General features: G+C 46.5%; 1 protein-coding gene across 1 annotated transcript in view; it reads right to left on the minus strand.

The window, feature by feature from the left end:
• LOC135819739 (uncharacterized) overlaps positions 1-23,933 on the minus strand; it is a 40,942-nt gene extending 17,009 nt beyond the window's left edge. The window contains exons 1-24 of the mRNA XM_065332998.1: positions 23,707-23,933; positions 23,300-23,591; positions 21,852-22,030; positions 20,855-20,984; positions 19,234-19,491; positions 18,643-18,804; positions 17,719-17,949; positions 14,892-15,221; positions 12,510-12,710; positions 11,847-11,944; positions 10,907-11,212; positions 10,482-10,592; positions 10,232-10,321; positions 9,265-9,366; positions 8,814-8,876; positions 8,111-8,170; positions 7,728-7,813; positions 7,336-7,455; positions 6,013-6,202; positions 5,454-5,525; positions 4,408-4,461; positions 3,225-3,319; positions 2,403-2,525; positions 88-283 (exon numbers count right to left, since the gene is read on the minus strand). Coding sequence (XP_065189070.1) covers positions 88-283; positions 2,403-2,525; positions 3,225-3,319; positions 4,408-4,461; positions 5,454-5,525; positions 6,013-6,202; positions 7,336-7,455; positions 7,728-7,813; positions 8,111-8,170; positions 8,814-8,876; positions 9,265-9,366; positions 10,232-10,321; positions 10,482-10,592; positions 10,907-11,212; positions 11,847-11,944; positions 12,510-12,710; positions 14,892-15,221; positions 17,719-17,949; positions 18,643-18,804; positions 19,234-19,491; positions 20,855-20,984; positions 21,852-22,028 — 3,255 coding nt within the window. The 5' untranslated portion in view covers positions 22,029-22,030; positions 23,300-23,591; positions 23,707-23,933. The remainder of the gene's footprint in view (positions 1-87; positions 284-2,402; positions 2,526-3,224; positions 3,320-4,407; positions 4,462-5,453; positions 5,526-6,012; positions 6,203-7,335; positions 7,456-7,727; positions 7,814-8,110; positions 8,171-8,813; positions 8,877-9,264; positions 9,367-10,231; positions 10,322-10,481; positions 10,593-10,906; positions 11,213-11,846; positions 11,945-12,509; positions 12,711-14,891; positions 15,222-17,718; positions 17,950-18,642; positions 18,805-19,233; positions 19,492-20,854; positions 20,985-21,851; positions 22,031-23,299; positions 23,592-23,706) is intronic.
• Positions 23,934-27,933: the final 4,000 nt, after the last annotated feature.

Raw genomic sequence — 27,933 nt, forward strand, 5'->3', positions numbered from 1 at the left:
CAATAAAGGGTTAACCAAGGGGCCAGCAATTGCACGGCGAAAATAATTATGATGGCCACACCTATATATATATACCACACAGCCCACCTGGGATGCAAGATAATCGTCCCTGGGGACGCCGTGCCCGAGGATCGCTGGATGCTTGGTGATCGGGGACAGCAGGTCATACTTGGTGCTGAGAGAGATCAGGCACACGATGCTGGCGAATGGCTGGTTACCGCCTTCCAGACAGTAGGCTCCGTCGCGAAACAGGATCTGAGTGTGATACGGGCCCTTTTCCGTCCTGCGCATTGAACACAGAACAAATCAAAATGTGAGAAGGTTCCGTCAGGGTAGCAGTGTATCATAACTTGGTCCGACTTATTAAAATGTGCGCTTCGCTTCAAAACTCAAGCATATGTACAAAGAAACACCTGTACTAAAGAATCAACCGAGAGACGGTGGATCGATAACTACTGTATCGTTTCTCGGCCTGACCTTCTAGTTTTCATCGCTGCTGGTGTCTCAGGGCGCATCTGCAAGTGCGTTAACCTGCAAAACGTCGACAGTTTTTTCATCTCCTCCAAGCTACACTGCGCTTCCTTGATTTTTTCACTCCATATGCACGATTTAGACGACCGACATTGCCTCCTCCTCGTGCAGTACGACTGCCAGAATGGTGGCTATAGGTGTTTTCACCTGACGCTCCCGCAACACCTTCAAAAGAGGCGAAGAAGTAAACCACCACGCATACAAAAATCATTTCTCATCCCCGTGTGCCGAGGGCGTTCTGAGTCTGATCTGTGTCGACATGACTGTCATGCATGCAGTCAGACAATGCGTGCTCTTCCCTGCCTATTTCACGAATCCACAGGCCCCGGAGACTGGCGATCTTGTGACGCATCGCGATCGCAGCTCCGAGGACTCTGCACCAGTCACGCACCGTATCCACAGGATAATTCACCCTTCCTGCGCTTCAGTTTTCCAGCCAGGTTGTCGCCTGAAAGTCGACCTCAAGGGCGGTTATTTATTCCGATCAACTTCTAGACGATCTCTTCTGTGATCTTGATTAGTCGGCAGCCACATCGTGTAGGACTGCGAGAGAGATCAGCAAACGGGACGGAGCGATGCTGGTGCTTTCTGCACGAATTTCTGGATGACGCGCTTGCTGAAATTCTGCCAAGAAAACAGCGACTGCAGCGATTTCATTCCGCCAGGAGGCACTCGAGAATGATCGCCCAGGAGTTTCTGGTACTCCATGACAATTCCCCATCGCAGTGGGGTGTTGATTTCAGCATCAGGCCTTCTCTGTGTTGCGCGAGAAGCAACAGGAGTCTTCTTACGACAACATTTGGACGCAAAATGCCCGAGACGACTAGGATCCTGAGGCGCTGCCTCCTTTGGAGTTGGAGCCATTTCTTCTTCAACATCACAAATCGACAACTGAAGGATAGTGTTAGGTAGCTGGATAGTTTTTTCCGTCCTGAGATTTTTTGAATTCGTTTGGTTGACGTTCGAAGCGAAACGCACATTTTAATAAGTCGGACCAAGTAAAAAAGATACATAATATATGATACTACCACGCGTGCATGATTGTGGTGGATCACTCACCATGTCCATAATAAAGTGCAAACTTTAAATTGCAATAAATTCATTTTTCTTCAACATGAAATCGAGGATGTTTTTGGATTTGGGCTCCCGTTTGTAACGACACCATGAAAGACCATACAAACCAGCGAGTAGTACAATATAATTATTCCCGTAGCTATGCAGAAGACGTTACTTCAGTAACGTCTGGCGCTAGCCAGGGTCCACACAGCTTTAATTTGGTATTTGTGTGTTTGTTTGTGTGTTTGTTTGTTTGTTTGTGTCACGCCTGGCGCTATCCCATATCTGACGGCAAAAAAAGCTGTATGTGGCCAGCTGTGTTTGATGGTACGGTACGGGAGACGGTGTCGTATTACCCTCGATTGTACCTGTCCCGTACCTATCCCCTACCGTACCGTACCATCAAAGACGGCTGGCCACAATGCATATTCAAATAGGGCTTTCAAATGCAAGATCATAATGTGAAGCAACTTGGAAGAATTAGTATGTATGCGAAGTGTATCGGGGGATGCATGCAGGGCGCGCGATAGTTTTTTTTGTCTAGGTCATCAAGGCAAAAAAGCATAGAGTAGGGCCCTGAGCTTCCAAGCTCTCTCGTTAGAACGTATTGTACTACTCCCTGATACAAACATGCATGAACATGCCTCCCCCGCCCCCACTCACACACACGTGCGCCTACGCATACACAAACTCACATACACGTGCCCATACGCATACACAAACTCGCAAACAAGGGCACACACGATAATGCCTACACGAACATACAACTTAGCAGTGTACAATTGTACACCTCGCCCAAAGCAAGCGATCCTTACACAAACGAAAGGACACACTCCACGCCCGGTGTCTTGCTCTTGCGTACGAGGAAGAAGCCATTTCCACCGGCCCAGTCCAACCTCTGTTCTGCCTGTTCACGTGTGAGATCTTCATAAAACCAACTGAAGGCGGAAAATCAAACAAAACCCATCAGATAAAAATACAGTATGAGATAGTGGTCGCGACTTCGGCGATGGCTCTATAGGAAAGGTGTTTGCTCCCCACACCGGAGCTTGCTTTAAGTCCAGTCAGCGGAAAAGCGTGACCTACGTTGTCGGGAGAAAACACCTTTCCTATAAAGATACGGCCTTTAATGAAATGCTCCAATTCAAAATGTTGCCCAATGACATCCGAGCCAAATTAAAAACATGGCACTTAACTGCATTCATCTACCAATCACATTGTGCGGTCCTTTGCAGCCTGCATGAATACCGGTACACGCACAATGCTGTGGAGCGTCATCTAACATTGTGTTGCATTACTGGCTTCCCTTCACATAATCATTACTGCTAAACTAAAAAAGGAATAGTGTTGGATTATGATCATGGAGAGGCAGGACTGAAACAACATATCTTCCTCCTGCTTTGCTACAAATGCTGTTTGCTCTGTGAAAACTATCCGTCTACCGGCTGTAAGCCGGACTTTAAAAAAACTGACAAAGTACGGAGACATTCGGGGACCTGACGGCGATTTGGCAGTCCGAGTTTAACATAAAGGTAGATGTCCGTATTTCGTGGAAAAAAATCTGGGTGCGGGGTATACTCCTGTGCGTAATATACTCCGGAAAACATGTTATGCTGGATTGATGTCCAGCAACTCACAACTGATCTTTCAGTGGTAGGTCCTCATCAATGATGCAGCTTTTGAAAAACTCCTTGGAGCGCCGATTCGGTCTTGTTTTCAGAGGCAGGTATCCCTGCAGAGCGGAACGAGAGCAGCACATGGACAAAGTCTGCACAGGTACAGTCCTGGACAGCGATACCCAACCTTATGAATATAATAGCAGTGCGGATGCCAGGCAGTCCTAGCACCACAAACACCATTCTGCTCACTTCAGCGCGCTGTCACTGTCTTCATGAGGTGCAGTCCTACCCAGAGAAGTCCAGTCTCATGATTAACATTGTGTTGATGGCTATGCAGCCTAAGCACCACGACACACACACACACACACAACAATATGCTCACTTGAGTGAGGTGTCACTTTATTCATGTTGCTGGATTCCTCTGGCCAGAACGGTAGATACCTGAAGATACAGTTGTCCCTCTCTAATCCGGCACCTTTTGCTACGGCATTTTCTGCTGGATTAACGAGGTTTCTGGATTAAGAAATCCTGCCCTCTGACCCGGCCCTACCCAATTGCATGCATGTATCATACGTCCAAAAGCAGGGTTTTCCGTGTCGACCCCAGTATTTGGTGCACGGCTTTATATTCTCAACTTTTCTCCAGGAATATACACAGTGATAAAGTAAAACAGAGAACATGTTTACGTACTCTTGCACACACACGCACAGTCGATTTACGACTGCCGGATTATGAAATCAAACTACGTGCAGTTTGAGCGATTCGTTTCAAAAAGTCACTGCCGGAGGCGGAATTCAAGTGCCGGATTAAGATGTAGGAATTGAACGAAAAAAATCGGTTTCGTCAGAAAGTGCGCCGGTTGGCAAGGGTTCCGGATAAACAAGTGCCGGATTAGAGAGGAACGACTGTACACACTTTGAAGTGACGGTTGCTATCATCCATGACGGTGATAAGTGTGTGTGTGTGTGTGTGTGTGTGTGTGTGTGTGTGTGTGTGTGTGTGTGTGTGTGTGTGTGTGTGTGTGTGTGTACCGTGACCTAGAACGGTCACATCAAAACAAGCAAGCCTGTGAACACATGTGGACAGCTGAACATACTGTCGAACAAACAGATGGTTTGAACATGCACGCACACACGCACACACGCACACACGTACGCACACACGCATGCACACACACACAATGCGTTTTCGCATTCCGTACCTCTGCTGCACTATACTCATGAGTATCACCATCTTGCACACTAGATTGCTCATCCTACACATCACACACACACACACACACACACACACACACAAAACAACCAAAATGGAGAATTTAGCCAAAGCAAGAGAGCACAGGACATTCTGGGTCAAGAAAGCATCGTTTTTTAATCTCGAGCAACGAAATCACCTCAAAGAGATCCTCCTCATTAATCCTTGCTAGAAGTGCTGCGCTGACATCCCGTGTAGCTGGCTGACTGCCCTGGCTGGTGTCCTCAGAGTTTGCATGCCGTGATATTATTGGTTCTAATCAAGCACAGTAGCTGGTCGAGCCACATTGTCTTGTCCGGTCTATGCAAGCACATTCGCATATGTCAATTTGACTGTGATTGAAAATTTCAGAATGTCGTGTCAGACTAATTGTTTTCTATTTTAAAGGCAAAAAGCTCAAGAAGGAAAGTAAATCTGCATAGCATGGGGGGGGGGGGGGTGAATCCACATGGTATGCTCGAGAGGGACATACATCTGCATAGTAGTGAATCCGCATGGTATATGCTAAAGTGCTAAGTCTTGGGGCATGTTCAATTGATAAGGATCGGGATCGGGATCCAGATCCCAGATCCCTTGGATCCTTCAGAGTCAACTGAACACTTTATTTTCGACCTTGACTGTTGCTATGTTGACGAAGTAATACAATGGCGCTCACGAGCCACCCAAAAGGGTGAAAGTCGTACTCATCGCGTGCGTCGTACAAAAAGTCAACAACCTCCACGTGTACGTGTCACGTGTGCGTACCACAATGTGTACAGAAATGTGTACAAAATGATTTTTGCCCGCCATATACGCACAAAGGTCACATTTGGATCCGTTGGATCTGGTCAACCCTCCCTGAGGTGGGTTGACCGGATCCGGATTCGACCAATCGAAACGGTGCGAATCCAGTGGATCTGGTGGATCGGGATCACAATCCTACCAATCGAATATGCCCTTGGAAGAGACCACCAATCACCACCAAAAGCATGTCTCTCTCTCTCTCTCTTAACTCACCAAATCATTGTATGAGGATTCCAGAGGATTGATGGCAGAGCGAGGTCGATTCCCTGATCTCGTCAGCGTGGCCTTTAAGTCCATAGAAACAGGTAAGATAGACACGAAGTAATGCTTGAGAAATTGTATCGGGTTAGTCTACCAATAAGATGGCGATGCAGTCATTTTTAGCATAAATTCGAGAGGGTTGGTACTCACCATAATGTAGACACAGTTGGAACCTCTTTTTTAAATCCCCCAAAAATGTTTTCCACACAACACAGTATTGTTGAATTCTCCTCGGTGAATGGGTCCAGGCAGACTATTCTTTGGGGTGGTCTTTTCGGGGATTCCCTTAGAGTAGAGTAGGGGTTATGAATGCATTGCAGATGCCTGTCGTGCTACCAGCGGACATCACACAGTTCACCAAGAGTTCGAGTGTTTTTCTGACTGATGATACATGCACGGCCGCACACCACACCTATACTGCACTGTCAGAGAGGCAGTTTCCTGCTGCCCTGCATGCGGTAAATCCTCTTTGGCGGTGCGTTGAGCTCAGTGCTTGCTTCACTTCTCTTACCTCTCTTACTCGTCGAATGCCAAAAATCAGCGTTGTTGGCACTGCATCTCTTTGATTAGGAACCGGCCGACTGAAATAGGCAGCGATGAGCTCTGGCACCGCTTTGTAATAGTTTTTGCCGTCGCGCAAGCCAAAGCCGCAATGCTGTCTATCCCAGCTAATTGTGAGGTGCACTGGGTGATCGCCAGCCCTGGAAAGAAACACAATATCACAAAAGAGCATCTGATTTTCCCTGCTCATTTTCAGCATTCCCTACTGTGTCCTCATCATTCTTAGCATTGTAAAATCTGGAAGATACCGCCAGTTGAGCAGTTTACAGAAAAAGCACCCACTTGTTGGTAAGAGTTTGCATAGAGCAACTATGCTGGCCTTGCTTGTTTTCTGTACGAACGATATTTCTTCATTTCTTCATCCTGGCTACAGATGTATTTCCGGCAGATGCACAAGGACGAATGACATAGAGTACTGTCTTAGTTCACCCACCACCACCCCCACCGACATGCTAGTGTCGCTCTCTATATGTTATCCTCGACCAGACCTCTCCTAGAAAGACGACGAATCATGATGTGCTGTCTTATCCATCGTATTCGACTTTCCAAAATACCCCCGCATCTTAAACCATGTGACTGGTTCCGACGGGATAACTCCACTAGGAACCAACTCTCCCTTCCTCTAGCCCGCTCTTCTGCATTGCTACACTCCCCCCTTTTCAATGGCTATTTGCATTGGCTTAAGCTGCACCAGGAGACAAAGGGCCTTTCTACTTTAACAGCGTTCAGGAACACCTTGCTTTACCAGTAGACCACAATTTTAGTCCATAATTGCTTCTTTCTTCTTTTCCTTTTCTTTTTGACTTCTTACTCTTTTCCATGTTAGCCATGGTTGGCTATAAAAACCCTGCAATCGCCACGCAAAGTGGTCATTGGCTACCCCAGCCATGTATTGCTTGAAATAAAATAAATAAATAAATGCTGCTCAATAAGAAACACCCGATCCAGGCAAGGTCGAAAACCGAAACTGCCAATGAAACTTACTCCATAAGTATTGTTGTTGTTACCATCTTCATTTGGTCTGTCCATCAATAGTAGGGGTAGATTTGTCTTATGATCAGATGAGAACACAGGACGCTTGCAGACACCAGCATGAACATTTCACCAGCCACACTCTGATGAATTCTCGTCATTATAATGGAACGAAACAAGGCTTGTCAGGAGCAACTTATAGCTGTCGTGGAGTGTGGCTGGTGAAGTGTTCGCACTGGTGCCTGCAAGCGTTGTGTGGTCTCGTCCGGTCACTGCAATCATCTACCATTATGAAACTCACTTCACTGAAAGGACGTATGTGTCCTCATAGCTATTGCTGTCTCGGACCAGGAAATGCCCAAGACTGACTTCGGCAAGTTTCTCGTTGGCTGATTTGCGACTCATGCATCCATGGTACCAACTGTAAACGAAACAAAAGAATACGCGATGTGAATTTTCAACAAGTAAATCAAGCTCACACAATTTTTCGGACTCCAACAAACCTATAAAATCGAGTAAGGACCATCTTTTAACCGTTTTGGTTGGCCTATGCCTTGAAAAGGTATTGCCCAGCCAAGACATCACACCTCGCAAACAGCCCAGCCTTTCTTCAAATGAAATGATTGCCATCTCTGCTGAGCAGAGAATCATTCACCTAGAAAGGTGAGAGCGTGTTCAAAAGGTAAAACTTACAGCTGGTTCTCAAGTTTAACACTCATGTCCACCTTGTCCGATTCAATTAAGCCCTTCTCCGATCTCTCCTGCAATCTTGCCGTGTTCTGTTATTAAAAAGGACAGTTGGAGCACAGATGAGACCAGGAATGTGTAAGCCCCTTTAGGTCACTGGCAGAAGACTGCTAGCCTATAGAAAACCTCCCCTGGCAGCCATCTCGAGTTCCCTCAAGATTTTCATCTAAATCACTTGCAGATTTCAGATCAGCACACAAATCTCAGATAGGACAAAGTTACCAAGAAAAGGCCCCTGGCAGCCGTCTCGAGTCCCCTCAAGATTTTCAGCAGATTTCAGAGTACACAAATCTCAGTTACTACACAGTTACCAAGGTAACATCACTCACCTGTCTCTTTCGCACCCTGGTTCGAATAGCCACGCCGCGGCTTCGCATGCCAGTTTCCACCTAGCAAGGAGCACGCAGGCACCAATGGGCCATGAATTTGCACATGACATTGTGTGCCATACATGTGATTTTAAACAGGCTGACTCTTAAAACCCTTTACAGTGCCACTGGTCAAATCAAGTTACAATAATTTGACTACTAATTGTTTGCTTTTCCATCATAACATCAGTTGTGCTTCACCGATTTTCACGATCTTTGGCTCGGTAGAAAGCTCTTGGAGAGAGGAGAACAACGATCCAAACTCATCAAGAGGATCCCAAATCAATCTCCGGAGAGTTGGCTGTTAAGATCTTTACAGGATCTCATCACGGGGGCTCAGAGCCACAGGCCGAACCAATCATTTAAAATGACATCCAAAGAATCACAAATCATGTTTAAACTTGCCCAAGCATTAACAATCAGAGCGCTCCAGCTACAATGAACACAGCGAGCTTAGCACCAGGGCAGATAACTTGCTAACCAGAAAGATTGCTCAACCAAGTCCAGGCTTGCTTAACATTGACAAAGACAGGTTGCACACAGCCCTCAGACACTGTGCCGAAAGAAGATACAGCTCCATCGCAGAATATGTAGAGCTGCAAGCAGGTGGCTTTCAGGTAACTAACTAGACATCGATGCCTCACCAGCCACACAGAACACTTACCGCAGTATCATACAGAACATCCGTGCCGGCTTCCAGCTCAACTCCTTGCACCATCGGTTCACTCTGTAGAAAAGAAGAACCCATGCCACCCTAACATCAGTCCGGTACACGCTCATGCTGGTTATAGTACAGCAAGCAGAGAACACCATTCCATGGCATTCTCAACATGATCAATACACACATGATCATTATCCACCTAATCACTCTCGACATGATCATTCTTAAATCCCCATGCTCCAGAAACACACCAGAAACGTGAGCGCTTTATAATTGAGCCGCTACGACCGCAATCGTCCAGACCAGGAGGACGTTGATGTATGTTGGTTGCTACCCACAGCGGAGCTCCTGCCTTTCCGCAGAACCGACTTGTCGATTGCCATCCAGAGCGCAGAGCTCTTCAGACACAATCTCCCTCAGCCTACTCAAGTTCAACTGAAAAAATGGAACCTACCGGCTTGTCTTTCTCCGACGATGCAACAACAAGAACTGAAGGTGCGGTATTAGAGGAGTCCAGGTCTGATTCGGGTTCAGAGGAGACCTCAGGGCTCTCGCTCTAGAAATGGATGTAGGTCACACACACAACCGCACATACAGAAAGAACACACAGGTTTACACGTGCAAACATCAAAGTGCTTGTAAACACAAATGCGCCAAACAATTCCACACAGAACGTAGGCACTATCTCTATACCATGTCTCTGTGTCTATCTTTTGCTCTCTCCCTCTCACTCCAATGAGAGGGGAATAAATACAAATTTGTCTGTATTCAAAGGGTGTATTCAAATTGTACTGGTGTGCCAAATCCCGTAGCATCATGTCGAACTGGTGGAGTGTTCAATGTGCAGGAGCCTATTTGTGTATCGGTATTGCGACTTTGAGCCGTGCTCTGACAGATGGCCTTTCATACAACGGCTTTGACGGACGCCACCACCGATTCAATGAGCAAGGCGCAGATGCAGCTCCTAAAAGGGGGCTATCCATTAGCTCTATCCAAAGTGATGAAGCTGGAAAAGCAAATCATATCACACCTACACGATTATCGTACTTCTGTAGTTCTGCACTCCCTATACTATGCCATTTGAACGAAATCACCTAGCATCAAACTCTCCCATAGAGTGTCAATGATCCAATGGAGTGCTATAGAACGGGAATTTTAGCGACGTAAAAACCCTAGCGAATTTAGCGATCGACTCATTTTCGCTAAAGTTTCAAGTCGCTAATCCGTTGAGACATTAGTAGTGCACTGGTGATCCGTGAGTAAAATCGCTGCAAATCACTAAAATAAAACGTCGCTAACCGGTTGACAATGGGAAAACGCTAAAATTAATAGTCGCTAGAATTACCCGTTCTACAGTAATAACTTTAACTTCACAGTAGCATGCAAGTGAATTATCCTATATTGCACTGTAATTCACTCACCACCTTGGCGTAGAGATGTTCAGAAGATTCCCCTACGCTGCACGCTGCTACATCATCCTTTTCATCCTCATTTTGCGCTTCCGTTGGCGCCTGAAGAAAAAGAATTGAAAAAACCCGAAGCGGTGATGACCAACTTATACGAATCTCAGAGGATTAGCGACAATTCTCCAGCTAGAGGATAGGTGAAATGCAGCCTCCACTCATGCAACCACATCACAGTCCTACACAGCACTAAATAGGAAAGACGTACACAGCAGGAGTTTTCACTGGTGACGGAGGATTGCGAGGCCGAGGGCGAAGATGGTCTGCTGTTTCCTGTGCTGGCATCGCTTGATACGCTGAGGTTGTCCCCTTCGGTATCCTGCAGCAATGAACAGAGGAGATTGATGGTCATGAACCTGTACCTGCTATCGCTAGCTAATTCTCACCATTGAGTTTGGTTCAACTTGCGCCCACTGATACGTACACACAGTCTAGGTTTTCAGATGCAGATTACTCACAATTCTCAACAACTGTTCAGATCTTTTAGACAGGAGTCATTTAACTGAAGCTAAGTCGAGAGTTTTAAAACATTGGCTATTGCTGATTAAAATGGGTAATCAAAAACAGTCAGCCCTCCGTAAACAGGGGAACTAATTTTGCGCACATGAACTTGAAAACACGTTAGTTCCTCACCAGGGTTGGAGACACAGCGTGCCTAGGAGAGACCGAACCTGGCGGAGATTCTTCTGTTGTGTCACGAGCAGGCAGGCTGTCACCATCTGGACTGATTACGGCAGGGTCTTTCGTTTTGGCAGGAGCATCGCGGCCATGCGCATCCATTGTTGCGGTCATGTTCGCGAAAGCATCACTTTCACTTGGTGAGGGGTCCGATGCCTGCGTTGACAAGCCGTCTTCAGCTGCTGCTGGATCGATACCCACCGTTGACAGGCCATCTTCAGCTGCTGCCGAATCAATACCCACAGCCGATGACATAGTGCGCTGCAGTGTCAGAAATCACACATTAGTTGCTTTGCGTCTACACTGAACACCGAAATATTATTATTATTATTATTATTACGGCTATCATTGTCTTGGGCCGCATGCCTCGACAGTACTGCAATGTTTTTGTTGTACGCTTTAAATTCTACTTAATTGCATACGAATACGAAGAGCGGACATGCAGAACCCAATAAACGCCAAATTTGAGGAAATAAGATTTTGAGCTCAGTGCAATCAAAAATCGAGAGGCATCACCAGTGAAAATTTCATATTCTGAAATCTGATTAGAACCAATTCAAAACTGGAACCCAAATTTGGATTTAGATATCAAGCTCACAAAAAATGAATACATTTTTGGCCATTATCCGCAAAGTGAAGAAATGGATTAAGCAGGTTTTGCATGTCAGCTCTTCATATGCATATTACACACACGTACCACGGGCAATCAAAAGCAGTGCCCACTAATGTTTGTTTCTAGATTTCTTTACCACAGGTTCACATACACGTGTCCAACTAAATGGCCAGAATGTGAGCGCCGCTGTCTGATGATCGCTGAAATGCGTGAAACTTAAAGTCACAGCTATACAGCATTTTGCCTCGGTTGTATGTGTATGTGCAAGCCTGACAAAATTACCTTGTTCATTTCATCACGGTGCGGACGCCTCCTCCAAGTGCCACTGGTTGTAAACAGGCTGTTGAGCTGTTCATACCTTTCTCCTGTTCTTATTGTACCTGAGGTATTTAAATGGGAAGAGGGAAACGGACAAGTACAATGCAGATTGGTGCAATATTCCGACACCGAGAGGCATGTATGTACACATGCATTGGAAGCAAATCGACAGCAAATGTGTGTGTGTGTGTGTGTGTGTGTGTGTGTGTGTGTATGTGTGTGTGTGTGTGTGTGTGTGTGTGTGTGTGTGTGTATGTGTATGTGTGTGTGTGTGTGTGTGTTTGTGTATGTGTGTGTTTGTGTATGTGTGTGTTTGTGTGTGTGTGTGTGTGTGTGTGTGTATGTGTGTGTGTGTGTGTGTGTGTGCATGTGTGTGTGTGTGTGTGTGTGTATGTGTGTGTGTGTGTGTGTGTGTGTGTGTGTGCGTGCATGTGTGTGTGTGCCTGTGTGTGTGTGTATTTGTGTGTGTGTGTGTGTGTGTGTGTGTGCGTGCGCGCCTGCATGTGTGTGTGGATGCGTGGGAGTGCTTTCAGGAGTCACAGTACTGATAAGGGTGTACATGCACAATCATCATGGACTGGTAAACACATCAAGTGCCCTACACCTGTGCTATCCTGCAAGGCTTACTCTCAGTTGCACTGTGGATGGCACTGATAGCTGATGGGCTGGTATCTTCGTCGTCACACATTGTGTACAGCTCCTGAACGACTTCGTTTAATGATGCTCCACGCCGAATCGTCTGCTCGATCTTCTCAATGTGTACGTCCGCTGATTCCTTCACCTTTGCTAGAATCTCTCCAATCTGCTCCTCGTCTTCACATGACGTCTCTGAAAAGGAAATAATTGCACAGAAAGAAAAGAAGACGTTCAGTGTGTTATGTTTTGTTAGGGACGCAGCACACTGTGCTCTCCATGAAGGATCACCGGCTGGAATACCACTCTCCTCGTCCATGCACTCTAAAGCCGACCATTGCTACCCTTGGTAGCCATTGGGTAGCCATGGTCGGCTTTAACGTGAATGGAGGAGGACAGTTTTCTGTATTTTTAACAGAAACAGCCGAATTGTACCGTTCAGAGTTTTATTGGCTGGAATACCAATTCATACTTGGTCCGCCAAGTTAAAATTGGCGCTTATCTTCTCACTTGGTTTTTCTGTGTTCTGCCTGTGTCATACGGCATGGAACCACCGATTCACCATCCGAACATAACCATTGACCATTACATCCGACGACATGGCAGCACAAACCATCACAGAAGTTGCGATCGGTTCGTTTGAGTCTTTTTGACGGAGCTGCCGCCGACGAACACTTCCGCCACCGCAAGAAAACACTGCAACCTCCGCTCGAGTCCGTAAAATAGGTCAGGATGTTCGCATTTTAGAGCGATGGAGTATACAGTTTCTGTCTACTTCCAGCTGTCTGATGGCAGGGATTGTTTACCCCGGGGAGGTATAGAAAAGCTGAAAAAGGGCTTCGTGAGCTTGAATTTCAGTGCTTGCACAGTACAGCGCCTAGTGAAGGGCTTTCACCAGCAAATAGCTGACGAAGAAACAGCAGGTCATGTCGACATCTCCAGTAAGTGAGACCAATCAGGCGGACACACTTTGAATCTCACAGTGGACAGGGTAAAGGCGCTAATCAAATAAAACACCAAGTCCTGAGGGAAACACTCATGCAAAGGACTTTCTAGAAACTAGCCGAAAAGGCTGGTGCACGGCGTTAGGACTTAGGTGCAGTACGCACAGGTGCTACATCAAGCGGAAGCTATCACTGCACTGCATGTACAAGCACCAGCGGCTCGCGTGGGTGCTGATCAGCAAGTACGACAAGCGCAAGAGGGGATTTGCAAAAAGGACACTGATATGGCATTTCCTTTTTATCTCAAACAAAGACGCATTATTGCAACGAACGGGGATAACACTTACAGTCAACATGCAGGCAGTCTCACTCAGCTTCTGATCGGCAAGGTGACAGGCACGCACTGCCTTTGAGCGTGATTCGAGACGAGGAGAAGTGGAACAAGCTATGAAACGACACGTGCAGCAGCTGTCCGGATTGAACGTTTTGACCTCTTCCTCCAGCGAGGATAGTGGAGAGGAGGATGTGTAACTTGCTTGAATTTTCGACTGAGGTGCTTACAGACATGTAAAAATCATATATATAGTGCTTTGTGATCGTGGCTTGCTTCAAATAGTCGTATTTCTTTCCTGAAACAAGTGTGAAGATAAGCGCCAATTGTAACTGGGCGGACCAAGTAGAATAAACGTGCAATGGTAAGCTTTGAATAACTTATAAAAAATGAAAAAGGACCAAGGAGCTAGAAGTCACGCTATGAAAAAAAACTTGTGGCAAACAAAAAAATCGACTTGAATGCTGTGATCGTGTCTTGGTGTTGCGTCGCCTGTTTGGATGGCACATGCATTGGACGCAAATCGACAGTGTGTGTGTGTGTGTATTTGTGTGTGTGTGTGTGTGTGTGTGCGTGTGTGCGCGCGCGCGCGCGTTTTAAAACGAAGTTTCAGTATCTGAATTTGAACGCGCTTCTTGTTCAGCGTCTTGTTGAGTGCTGAAGTGTCTGCCTCAAATTTTGATGGAGACGTCGACCTCAGCCGTAAGTGCGGCGAATCGAGAGGCCACAAACCCAAGCTTAGACAATGTTTTGCTTCAAGTTCTAGCTGATTTCTTCGTTTCGAGTGGACAAAAAGATTGGAAAAATCGCTCTGGGAAGTGACAATTTTAATGACACGGAGGAAGTATGCACCGCGAGTTGCTAGTGCAAGACCAAATGGAGCACTGCCGTGCAGTCACTTCGGCAACGCATCTCAACCGACGATGTAATAACATAACGCCCCCCCCCCCCCAATCCACTTTTTCTTGTTTTTCTCTTGTATTATTGCCCTGGCTGGGGATCACCCCTTTTCTCTGGGGATCCTCCTCACACTAGAGTTGCGTGCACATGCCACACAATTGAGTTTAATAAATCAATAAAATACCCTCTATGCGGTCATACCTGAATGAGCTGTACTGCTGCTTGTCGGTGTGGTGGTCTCGGTGCTCAGGACTGTAGCGCCGTCAACCGTGGACACTTGAAGGATGGTCTTGCTGCTCAGGCGGCCAGGGTTGTGGACGAGCAAGTCGTACAGCTGCTGTAGCGTATCACCAGGCATCTGCACGAACAAGACCGTCTTGTCTGCTAGCTCGTGAAAGCCCTGCAGGTTCAGCGGACAGCCGCCGAGAGCATCCTCCAGCTCGGAGACAAAGAGATCGACTAGTTTCCGATGGCCACTTTTGCTTTTGTAGTGAAAGTCGGCAAGGAGCTTGACAAGCACGGATCCTTGTCCTTAACATTGAGAATCAAATATCATTGTTATACTGTAAGACCAAATATTATAACGTCAATTAAAGTTAACGATCTCTGGATTTTGTGGGTTAGCAGGGTGGAATTCTAACGAATTCTGTCTCAAAACCGGCAAATGACTGTACATGTATACCTCGTTTTGCACATAACGACTTCAAAAGTTAACGATTCTTTCAAATTCGTTTACTCGTTAGAATCACCTTTCTTACAGTAGAGGGAAGCAAGCAGTGGTCGTATGTATCCACACAATCGCAAATGTCTCATTCTTCGCTGCCAAATGCGCTTTTTTTGTGGTAAAATATATCACCCATTCAGTCAAGAAAACACTTCTCATAATTGAGGCATTGAACATTTTCGTTCCCTTCACTGAACATCTTCCCATGCAACCAGTACTCCTGTCTTTTCACTGGATATCTGGTCATTTGAACAGCTGGATAGGCCTGAGAATAATCATGATAGATGATTTGATGAACTACTCCTCATACCGGTTGACTTTGCACCATGGTTTCAGCCCATCCAACTGCATGCAACAAGCCTTTTGCGCGTTGTACAGATGTACGGAGTTCAGTACTAGGGCCTAGGTGTGTACAGCCCTGATTGGGTGTTCATTGTGTGTTATGCATGCGTATTTGACCAATTTTAGGCTCATAATTAATGGGAAACAATCCCTTTTCCAACTTCTTCACTTTGGTTAGAACTAATGACTAGCTAGATCTTTGTCAGAAAAAGGTTTTCGTTTGAAAAGCCTTCAGGCCCCATTTCTTAGTGGAAATAGCAGAAAACACAATAGGGTCCTGCACATTCAACACCCATTAGGTTCTACGGGACTTCGTGCATCTGTACAACGCGCAAAAGGCTTATTGGACGCTAGCACTTTGCCAGGCGATCCAGGCCAAGAGAAAATATATGAGCTTTGTAGGAGTCAACCTGCTTTTCATTGGCGATGAACGAACGATGGTGTCTTCTAGGTTTCTACTTCCCGAAGACATAACCTGGACAATGTCTGACGGCTGCTCTTTTGCCAACCATAGCGCTGAGTCTATATCCGAGGATGATGAGATGTTTAATCCGATGGCCATCCAGAAGAAAGAGACTTTCCTTTAACTTTTGACAAAAAAAATACTTTTCCTAGTATGCTTACCTGTGACCTTACCTATGCTTTGTGATGAAGGAATTAAAATCAAGGACGGTCTGTCTGTCATGATAGCTGAATCTTGCCCTTGCCTGTAGCCCTCGTGCCTGCAGACGTTGGGCTGCAGGCTCGGGCAAGATTCAGCGATCATAATAGAACGTGCTTGATTACATACTTCAGCAGACTACTAGGCCGAAAAAAGACTGCTACCTCGTATCTACACCATACCAACATTTGAGGGTGAGTTTTCTGACTCTCTCCCTCGAAGGTGGGTTTTCTCATCAGCGAATCTGAATGTCAAACTGTGTAATACTCAAAGTGTGCAGTGGAAGCCTAGCACTGTATAAACTTGTAGTTCCCAGCTAGTATTCCAAATAGCTCCCCATGCAAGTGCCTGCCATCCCGCAGATAAGGTAAAACTTTAGATAGCCATGCTACATCTCCAGCCAAGTCCCAGCCATACCACAGATAGTATGAGACACTAGATAACATTACTAAGTCCCAGCCATACCACAGATAACGTGAGGCACTAGATAACCCTGCTAAATGCCCAGCCATTTCCAAGACACCATGGCCAGCAATCGAGGACATCTGAGAGTTGTAATTTTTGTACTCCTCCGAGGTGTGATTTTTGACGTGCTGGGCCAAGCACAAGGAAGCCATCTGCAAAAAAACTGCAGAAACTGGTTGTTGTTTGATCCTTTGGTGTAATCTTTGTTTCTAGTCGAAGCTAGTTGCTGTTTGGAGCAGAAACGCTGAAATTGACTATTTTCTGCATGTACTCATTCATGTACTCATGTACTCAGTCATGCAGTCTCACTCGTATTTTAGCTCTTTTTCTGGAATGGATGCTGCTCTGCGCCCCTTGGTGAACATTTCCTGCGCTCGTGGAGCAGCTGAAAAGGACCACTGGTATGTCTGGTTCCTGGTTTGAAAGTGGAGAGTCGACTTTTGTGCCTTGAAAAAGGAGTAGAGAGCGATAAAGGTACGTCTGTGGCTTATTTTTGAGTGCTCCTCGTACATGTTTGATCGTGATAGAAATTCTCAGACAAAAGTCAGACCAAAGTCAACGCGATGATGGCCGTACAGTTTTCTTGTGGATTTTTTAGTTGTTTCATCTCGTATCTATGTCAGTATCGTGATGGTGAAGTGGAGAGGGTGATTTTCTTCCTCTAGGCTTCGTTCGGCCGACTTTGCTTCGTCCTCGTTGAAAAGTGATCCGGAAAAAAAGGTCGATTCGAAAAATTATGTTGATTTTCAAAGTACGTGGTGACATGCGATTGCTGGCTATGCACAATAGACAGTGGATGTGAGACACTAGATCACCCTGCTAAATGCCCAGCTCACCATCAAATGTCTTCAGCGTGCCGTCAGTATCCTCCAGGGTTACCACGGTTACAGGCATGACACACTGGTGCTTGCGAACACGGGCGTTCTTGCTCACCGCACCTGCCCACTTCAGGTAGGCCAGGACCTGCTCAGCCTCCTCCTCGACCATGTCGTCTCGTTGGCCGGTGCACGACATGCCGAGAAGACAGGGCATCGTGCGACTCGCATGCCTGGCATCTTGTTTGCTATCTGCAGGTGAACAATGCGTAACAAACATGTGTTTATCCATCAGTACCTTTCACGTGTTCCTTTGGTACACTATGGAGCAAAAACCAAATCAGGTTCCTCACCATGAAGGTACACATAGTCAACTTCGCTAAAAACGACTGCGGATATAACCACAATTCGTGAATAACGACAGAATCTCCATGCCCAGAGCAAAGTCCCATCTAACTGTAATACAAATATAGAGACTACGGGTATACGGGCAATTCACGAAAAATGACATTTTTCTGATGTCCAGCCGAGTGTCGTTATACGCAAAGTTGACTGTAAATAACAAACATTTTAGACAAGATATTGTACTCAGCTGGGCTCGGCATGAACAGTTTGTGCTCGGTGGAACCGACCCAAAGCGCTTATTTGCTGCTCGAACTAATACTCGCACAGTCCTCAAAGTCCTGGAAGTGGTATGAACAGGGCTGGACATACGAGTGCATATGTACAAGTACAGTGCGAGAGAAAGGGAAGAAAAGGGCGCTAGAGAAGATGCCGAAACAGAAGGTTTATACACGATTACGGGAAGCTGTGTACGGGGTGCAGGCCAGCAAGAAAATGATGCGCAAGGAGGCAATGTACGGAAGAGGATACCTAACAAAGGTCTACACAGCGGATTTGTAAGGCCAAAGTAAGATACCCCAGTAAACTCAGCTATGTGCTGACCTGAAACACTTTGCTGTTCTGGTCGGTCTTCATCCTCGGCAGCCTCATCCCTATCGGAGTCATGATGAATACTGTGGTTTGTGACGTCGGACAAACCGTTCCTTGCTAGGTCAGCTAGGCAACCCATGCGGTCAATCTCCGATTGAAGTATTCCCAGCTTTTCTGCAAACATACACATGCGCACGCATACACCGACACACAAAAGCCCCCCCCCCCCACACACACACACATGCGCACACACATACACGTTCACACCCAAACACGTACACACATGCACGTACACACATACACACACACACCAGGAGCAGCATGAAGGTAAGTGAAATATGCACCCCAGCTCTTTCCTCGCCACACTCCAGGGAGTATTATTATTATATTATTATTATTTCTCACGGTGGCCGTTGGCCAATAAGAGAGATGCAATAAATAATGGTGATGATATGAGGCTATGAGGTAATATCAGTACACAAATCTACTATTAACACTGCCGCTCACAGGCACAGGGAAAACAAACTCCCAAAGGAGCAGTGTGAGTCGTTACAGACATTGACTCTCAATTCACAATGTTGGATTTTTAATGCCAAAACCTACCTTGCTGAACCCTACGCATTGTGTTGATAACATTCTTTTTGGACGGTTTCGGAACAGGTATGTTCATCCGCTCTTTTCGCCGTGATGTGCATAATCCAGATTGCTGGTGTTCGTGCACTGCGCCATTCTCCGTGTCCATGGCACGAGCCCGAACGAGCAGCTCCTGTCGATGGAAACGTCTGACACGATGCATGTGCCGGTCCATCTCATCACAGTTATCCTCCACATCGTCATCCGCCACATTCTCACAAGTCCAGGCTGGACATTCACACAGAACAGGGCAGAACATAGACAACAGAAAATGGTCTGTGGAATGGGGACAGGATCTGTTGTGGCAAAATCTTCTCTCGGAGCCAATCTTAGCAAATCATGGCCACACTGGGATACTTTGAAATCTAATCCCATGATCGGAAAATGAATCGCACAATTCTCAAGGGCACTCCACCATCCCTCTTCAATCATAGGTGCGAGACTACACGCCTGAATCATGGAATTCTTAATGTTCAGGCAGTAATTCTCGTTAAAACATTTCATTAATTATTTTTAAGGTCTTCTACAATACCCATGACAGGCCACTCTACATTCCAACAGTAATATCGGGAGAAGAACAACTTGTTGCTGTTGCATGTTCAGGCTCAAACAACATTGAAGCCTTCAGCCTTCTTTAGTCTTCAAGCTAGAAATGTTAGCAATGCTTGTATCTCGCCTTGTTCTTCCATGCCCTGCAGCCAGAAAACGAGGAATCCCGATGCCGATGTTGAAGCATCAAGTGCAAGTATGGACGACCTCGAAATAGCAGCATTGCATGCTGTTGCGCAAGTGATGGCATAGCTGCGATGTCAGCTGTCCTTTGCGTTGCTTCTGGCAGCCATTATGTGCATAGGAGGAACGCGCTCAGTGAAGCATCGCCCGTTCAATGCCTTGCGCCCCTGGCGATGGCCGAGGGTCGGTTGCAATCCTTCCCAGTGGTGTGCCGCAGTTTGACATTGTTAGGTACGTTATGTCCCTGCAATGGTTGCCAACCCGATGCACTAATTGACGACTTATTCCGGTAGTACTGTCGCGCGTGATGTCACGTAGAACAAGAGGCAAATGCTTATACAAGGAGGCAGTGTGTGGAGACGGCACACAATGAGAACGATGAAAATAAGTTGCAGGACACCAGTTGACAAGAGCGGAGATGAATCCGGGCCAAGGACAGCAGCCTAGTTGGAGCAAGGGAAAGTCTGCCATGTTTTTGGCAATGCCTAACACACTACATTCTGCTATACGTCTCCAGGTGATACTTTCAAGAAAATTCATTTTTGTAAAAGTGAGTTGTGAGCAATACTGTCTCGCATTCAACTACTGCACGTCACAAATCTAGTTCCGGAAAAGGATTTCTGCGATGTAGTGATTAAAGTCGATGAGCCAGCATTGCCCACAACCCACTTTTACTAATGAAGTTAAGTGGAGTGCCCCAAAACTTCTATGCTCATGTGTCATGAGTATGCAAGCTAGACATTTCCTTTTCCATTGAAAAATTCCGTCTCCACCTCGTACTTCAACTAGAAAACTGTTGGCAGTGATTGGAAAGAGAATTTGTAAGAATGGTATTAATTAATGTGACATATAGTCATACCTTCAGATTCGGCTCTCAGTAACTCGGCTGCCTGGATATTGTAGGACAAACCTGTCGCCTCCAATGCACAGCATAACACGTAGAAGGCAGTCTTGCCTCCGCGACAGACGACCTCGAGAGTCTTGTCCACCTGCAGGTACACAATCATACCAGTCAGAATAATACATTATTGAATCAAAAAAATTGTAACATGGATATTATGGGCACAAGTTATGCGATCGAGTCCACCAACTAAACCAGATTTTGAACAGTCAGTCTGTTCAAAATCTGGTTTAATTTCCATTTTTTCCTTGGCTCACCATCTGGGTTTGTAATGCACACGTAAATCAAAACAGGCAGCCGTATCATTTAAAATTTCACTACATCAAAATGCACCATGCGATGTTCATCCACGGTTGGTAGAGCGCTCAATTCGCCGAAGCCAAGCAGAATACACAGACAGAAGAACTAGCCATTGCCGTTTTGTCACGAACTGCTCGTTCTTCTGTCTGCGTAAATGAAAAGCTATCCTTGCACATCCTTGATGGCCTTGTGAATAGGTGCATCGATAGTTAATTTAGCGCTTGGCAAGTCCATGCATGTAAAATATTTCAGGCAAGCAGCTGCAAACCGTCATGCGCTCCATATGCCTTGTGTTTGAAGTTGGGCTGAACACAAGAGCTAATCACACTGTCAAAGCACCTGATAATACTCTGATCTACAACAGTACCTGTTGTGCAACGCTGTATGGCCTATGCAGTCTGTGAGATCGATAAACGAGAAACCATTGGATGGCGATAAACCTTCGTGGTGCCACAATTTTACGTTTTCAAGAATTGCGCCGGTTCATGGTGAGAAACCATCGCGGCTAGACCTCTTCAATTGAATCTTGTACAGTCTACAATCAATGTACAGAGCAGTTCACGGTGATCTACGGATGGATATTCGCGAATGTGTGACGATCGCAAACATAGCGAAGTTCAATCTCTAGCGAAAGTTTCTCTCTTTACAGTATTACCTTTTCTGGTCCATTTCTGTGCCTATTTCCGTCTCCGACGTACTTGATGTACTCGATATCCCCTTCTTTGGCTATAGACTCAGCAGCCAGGAAGACCAGAAACTGTTCATTGATGCAGACACTTTCCCGCAGAATAAGAGATTTGGACTTGATGATCCTTCTGTGGATGGTATCCATGCCTAGAATAAATCAAATCAATTGAAATCATCCATCGCATAGGAGATGGGACAAGAGTTATTGAAAATCAAATTCAGTGCCGAAGCCGCAAATGGATTTGTCATGGACTTGGGGCTCCCCGCGTGCTAGTTTGTACGTCAAGTGTGCGGGTTACAGTTAAGGGCTGCGCCCCACCCGCCTGTGTGGATTCACAGGAAGTGTGAGTTACAAAGTCGGAAGAAAATGCTGTACTGTCGCTGCTGAGATGACGCTTACACTATAGCCTAGTGGCACGGCATCGTTGGCCTCAAGCGAGGGAACCTGGTTTCAGTTTTGGTGGTGATAGCCAATTGTTTTCTTCAGGCTTTTCACGCTTGCGTCTTCCCCTCAAACCAATGAATTTTACTTCCATAAAAAAATTCTAGTGTTCAGATGCCTGAATGTTCTTGGGTATGTGTGTGTGTGTGGGAGTGGGGGGGGGGGGGGGGGGGGGAGTGGGCACGTGTGCCCGCGAGCGAGTGTGTGTGTGTGTCAAGCACAAGTTGCTATGTTTAACATAGCTGTTTGCTGTCACCGCTTCTGCGATGGGCAGGTCTGAGGTGTGTATGTGTATGTGTGTGTAAAGTGCAAAGAGGAGCGCAGCAAGCAGATCGCAGATCAGATTGGGAGCAGGAAATGCTGGGCGTGTAAGAGATGGTTCAGGAGTGCCGGAGGCTTCGCTTTCCATAAGTGTCTACCCGGCAACGATCGCTCTACGTGCCCAGTGGCGGGCCCTTCAATGTCTGAGCCCAACTCGGTTGCGGCGGTACCAGTTCTGGTAAGGAATCAGCTATCACTACCCTGCTGCCAGGCTCATTGCAACGCATGTGGCAGGTGCTGCCGATCAAAGAGGGGTTTCCAACTCCACAGCTTTGCGAAATATAGTACTCAACCGATCTGTTGGTCCACCGTATGAGGGGACATGTGACCGTCTAGGACAGGTGTGTGTATGTGTGCGTGGTGTGTGTGTGTGTGCGCGCTTGTGTGTATGTGTGTGTGTGTGTGTGTGTGTGTGTGTTTGTGGGGGGGGGGGTCATGCATGCGGGCGTTCGTTTGGTTGCCTGCATACATGTACGTGCGTGGGGGGGGGGGGGGGGCAGAGGAAGAGAGACAACTAACTTACGGGGTGGAGTACTATTGACCCCGACGGAGAGCATGTACAGCTACATGATCTTTCTCCAATACAAGGTTTACCTAATACTTACAATCATGTCATGATTGTAGAAGTGGGTTCGATATCGAGGTCCACTTACCAAAATAAGTCGTTGGCAACGTTATACTGCGTCATTTGGTCGCCAAACGAAGCAACACCATCCGCCCACAGCCACAGGATCCAGCCCGCTTGGGAAACAGGTTGGGCGTGGAAGATTCCTGGTAATCACTGACCAGAAGCAATGCTGATGAATGAAGCGCGGCCTTCTTCCGAAACAGGGGGGAGCAATGGCATGAACGCAGAACAGTTCGTAATTGTTTGAGCGGCCTGGAAACACTCGCCGATGTCCCTGGGTCCCTTTTCCGGAAACACTCGGGGTCGTGAAGATATCCCTGGAACAGAGAGCAGATAAAGTCCTCCATACTCATAACAAACCACAAACGTCCAAAGGCGAATCGAGACTCTCACTCATCTTTACTTATCGATTTATTTACAAAACCTACTTACCGATAAATGTGTCTTCAACGAATGGTTCAAGTGGAACCAGGTGCGCTGCGTCGCTCGCCTCTACAGGGCAAGGGGACGCTAACAAGAATGAGCTGAATGGTGCCGACCCTACAGAGCCGGCCAGTTGTTTGACGTAGGTCTGAAAGCAAGCGCTCGTTGAATGAAGACGCGCGGAGCCACAAATGAAGAAAAAGCTCATGACTGTGACTTGCTTTTACTAACTAAACTTACTTTGGAGCAGTTCTTGATGCCTGTACTGCTGTAGACTCTACACCGGGCCACAGTCTACCATGGTCTACACACTGGCTCACACAATCATGTCGACGCGGCCAAGGGAGCCTACCTCACGCCGCAAATGAAGTGCCAGCTGAGTTTGGAAATCGAATCCTGGCTAAACCTGATGCGATTAGGGAACGCTGGTATTTTGGCAGCTCGGCGACGCTCTGCCCCAGATCAGAATGTCAAAAAAAGCTCTGCACAATCAATGGCCAGTCAGCCCAGCCTATCAAGACTAGACCCCCCACTCCCAGACTAGCAGTTATAATTATGCTCGATCCGGGGCTTTGCGGCTTTGCTATCTTGTTTCGTGCAGGGAACTTGCCCGAGCCATGCCACCCTGCGCGTGATCAAGTGACACTTAATCTTTGCCAGCACAGACAGCAAAGCCCTGTGCAGCCTAGCACTTCTTCACGCCACCTTTTGTGGAGGGAAGCGACAGCATCCTCAGCACTGAAGACCGAAGTGCGACAAACACTGTCACTGAGAGTCAGACGCAATCAGTTCACGCGAATGTGCCAACCCTGAAAAAAGCCTTCCACGTCCAGCAAAATATCTCGTTCCGACTTTTGGGCACCGTAATTTTATTCGACACGTCTATTCTACATACCTTACTGGACCCGACCAGGATACCGGTTGTTGTCACTACCTCTGACAACTACTAGTAAGTAGTCTTTATGAAAGGTAAAGAAACCAGAGGCTTTTCCATGTTGAGAATTTCTCTCTCGCCGACCATTTTTTGAATGCATTCATACAATCATCATGTACATGTACATTGTACAGTTGTGCATGTACATGTACAGTGCTGACAACTGAAATCCGACCCCGATGCCGGCGCGGCGCGCCGGCAACGGGGTCGGATTTCAGTTGTCAGCACTGTAGATATACATGTAGGTACTACTACATGGACTGGTTTTGTTTCTCAACACGACTGATCACACAGCGTGGGGCTGTGTTCCCAAAAAAATAAGCCTAAGAAAATGTACAAAACAAATTATTGAATGCAAACCAGAACATGATAAGAGACAAACGCACAGGAGGGAAGCGAGAAATGGCAACTATTCTCGTGAGGCGTGGGCTTCCGACACTGCCAGAGTGTGGGATACCTCATTAGCAGCAGCACGATGCATAACACGAGAGCCATGGCATGGCTGTAAGATTGATATTGTTTTTCTGAGCGCAGACTAGCAATACGCTTGTACAAAGCCGCCGCTGCCCGACTGAAGCCTCCGGATGCGGACATCACCGCCTACTTATAAAGCCTCTTGTATGGGCAAAAATAAATAGATCGTGAAATCAATGTGAAAATCAATAGTGATGAAAACTACAACGCAAAGAGCAAGCAGAACACAATGTCATTGGTCCGTCTAACCAGCCACGGTAGTTAGAGCACATTAAACTTTATGTACACCAATACAGCATGGGCGTACAACAGCAAACCAGCTGTGCAAATAACGTTTAATACCACCATAAGGACCACTTAATGCTCCAGACATCACCCGACAATCATGCACAAAACTGTATCGACGTGACCGGTATGATGTCCGAGAGCCTCGCCGGCAGGTTATTCACCACCGAAGCAAACACAACGAAAGGCGGCATTGCAACTGGCTCACAACAACAGAATATGCTAAATCAGCATTCTTCTCCAAAATCTGGCACACCAAGGCCTTCAGGAAGATGGAGTATTCCTTGCCAAGCATGCCGCCTACTACTACTACTAGCAATAACCCCAAGAGTGTGCAACTTTTTATTTATTTTTTTGAAAAATAAATAAAAAGTTGCACACTCTTGGGGTTATTTCCTTATTTAAATATTCGACGAGGAGACAACAATAAGGAGGACGAGCTGAAGTGACATTTGGATTACTTTATTAAACAATGTTTTAAGTGACGGGGACGATGCGAAAACGATCTACATGTAAGGAGAATACAATGTAAGAAGAAAAAGCGATGGAAAATAAAGATGATTCGAATAAGTTTCCGTACAACACTCTTCAGGAATCACCCTTGTACTAAAGAACAAATAAGAACAAAGGAAATAATAATCATAGCAATCAAGCTAGAGTAGCAGGGTTCAATGTCAGCACTAAAATATCAAAGTGTGATACGTCTCACAAAGGTGTGCTCAAAACAAGGGTATGAGAATTACTTCAAGTATAAGCGTGGCGTGTGTGTATCAACAACAAAAGAAGGTGAGAATGAATAATACTAGTAATAATTTTAACCTACCGTTTCACACCGAGTATATCCACAACAAAATTCATAAATTACTCCGGAAGTACAAGATAAATGCCCAGCTGATTTACAGGAACCGCCGACTAAGTTCTATGATTTGCACGTCTGCCCTCGGCAAACCACCATGCCGCAGGTATGTAGACCCGTCCAGGCCCCGTAAACGGGGGCGGCCCAAAGCTGCTTGTGTCGCCTGCATGTCCGGTTCAGGGGCATGCACGGAGCGAAATGTTGTATACCACCTCGAGTGCAGGTGTGGTGATAAATATGTCGGAGAGACGTACCGCAGCCTCGCTACCAGGACAAAAGAACACAACGACGACGCACGCAACACAGTGAGCGGCACCGCGCTGGGTGAGCATTTCGCGGCCAAGCATGCATCTGACCCATTGCCATTGGGAGCAACGGCTTTCTCAGGTATCCGGGTTCTCGGTTCTGAGCGTGACCGCCCCAGGAGGAGGATCCGGGAGGCCATCAATATCAGGGAGCGATCCCCGGAAATTAACAATAACAGTGGCTGGGATCTGCTATAACACCACCTTACTGCGAGTGGCGCGGGGCTCTAGACACCTCACTGGTGGTGTGAGACTGGAACTGGGCTGTTATCACTGCTGTAGCGCAGTATCTACTTTCCTCACCGTTTGTGCTTGTGTTGTCATGTATATGTAGTAATGCACACCCGCCATGACGCGCTTTGCACTTCTCTACGCGCGCTGTCACTATGTACCGCGCTTTGCTTGCTTGCCTCCTTCTTTTATACTGCTGTTCTTTCCATGTCCACTTCATTCCTGATGATGGTCATAAAGACCGAAACGTTGTAACGATACCAATGGATTTGTGTGAAATGCAGTGCTCTCTTGAGTGTAGGCAGGTTGCCTGCAAACAATTCAAGTACAAGTATAATGAAGCTGCGTGAAGCGTCCTTCAAAATTTTGAAATAATTTTAACATGGCAATAAGTAGGACGAGCTGAAGCGACATTTGGATTACTTTATTAAACAATGTAAGCAATGGAGACGATGCAAAAACAATCTAAAGGGTAAGGCTAAATACATGCACGATCATACCCAAACAAATTGACGGGTTCGCGTACCAGGCAGGTTGTTTTTTTTGTTATTGTTTTTTTATTTGAATTCGCAATACCAAACCGGCAATAAGCCCAATTACATGGAAGCGAATAAAATAATGCTAAGAATGAGGCATTGGGGTGGATGTTATTTCAAGTGGAAAATACCCCACACCCCTCTACTCTGTTATCGGCCCTCTTAAGAGTTGTGTTCATCACTGTTGAGGCTTCCGATGGAAAATAAAAGAATACTACTACTACTACTACTACTACTGATCCCGGGAGGTACTACAAATAGGTACAATGAAAATCTGAAAAGGCCATGGTACTGTCGTGTACCATGCTGGAAGCAGCTACATGGAGAAGGAAAAACAACAAGAAAGACGTTTTATCTCATGTATTGGACAAACAGAGCTAACAGGAAAAGACCGTTCGTTATATCCCTATACATACTGTCCGTGTGTGTGTGTGGGGGGGGGGGGCATGTCACTGTTTCTCTTCTTTTAAAAACGTTTATGGCCTGAGAGTGTACGGGTACACGGCTGCTGCGAAATCGGCCACGGCTTTGCAGGAACGTACACTGGCTGGCAGAGTGTTCCACAGCGCAGGTCCACGGAAGAACGGTCGGCGAGTGCCTGTATTCGTCCTGGCC

The sequence above is a fragment of the Sycon ciliatum genome, chromosome 6 (genome assembly GCF_964019385.1).
Source record: "Sycon ciliatum chromosome 6, ocSycCili1.1, whole genome shotgun sequence".
Classification (NCBI taxonomy): Eukaryota; Metazoa; Porifera; class Calcarea; order Leucosolenida; family Sycettidae; genus Sycon; species Sycon ciliatum.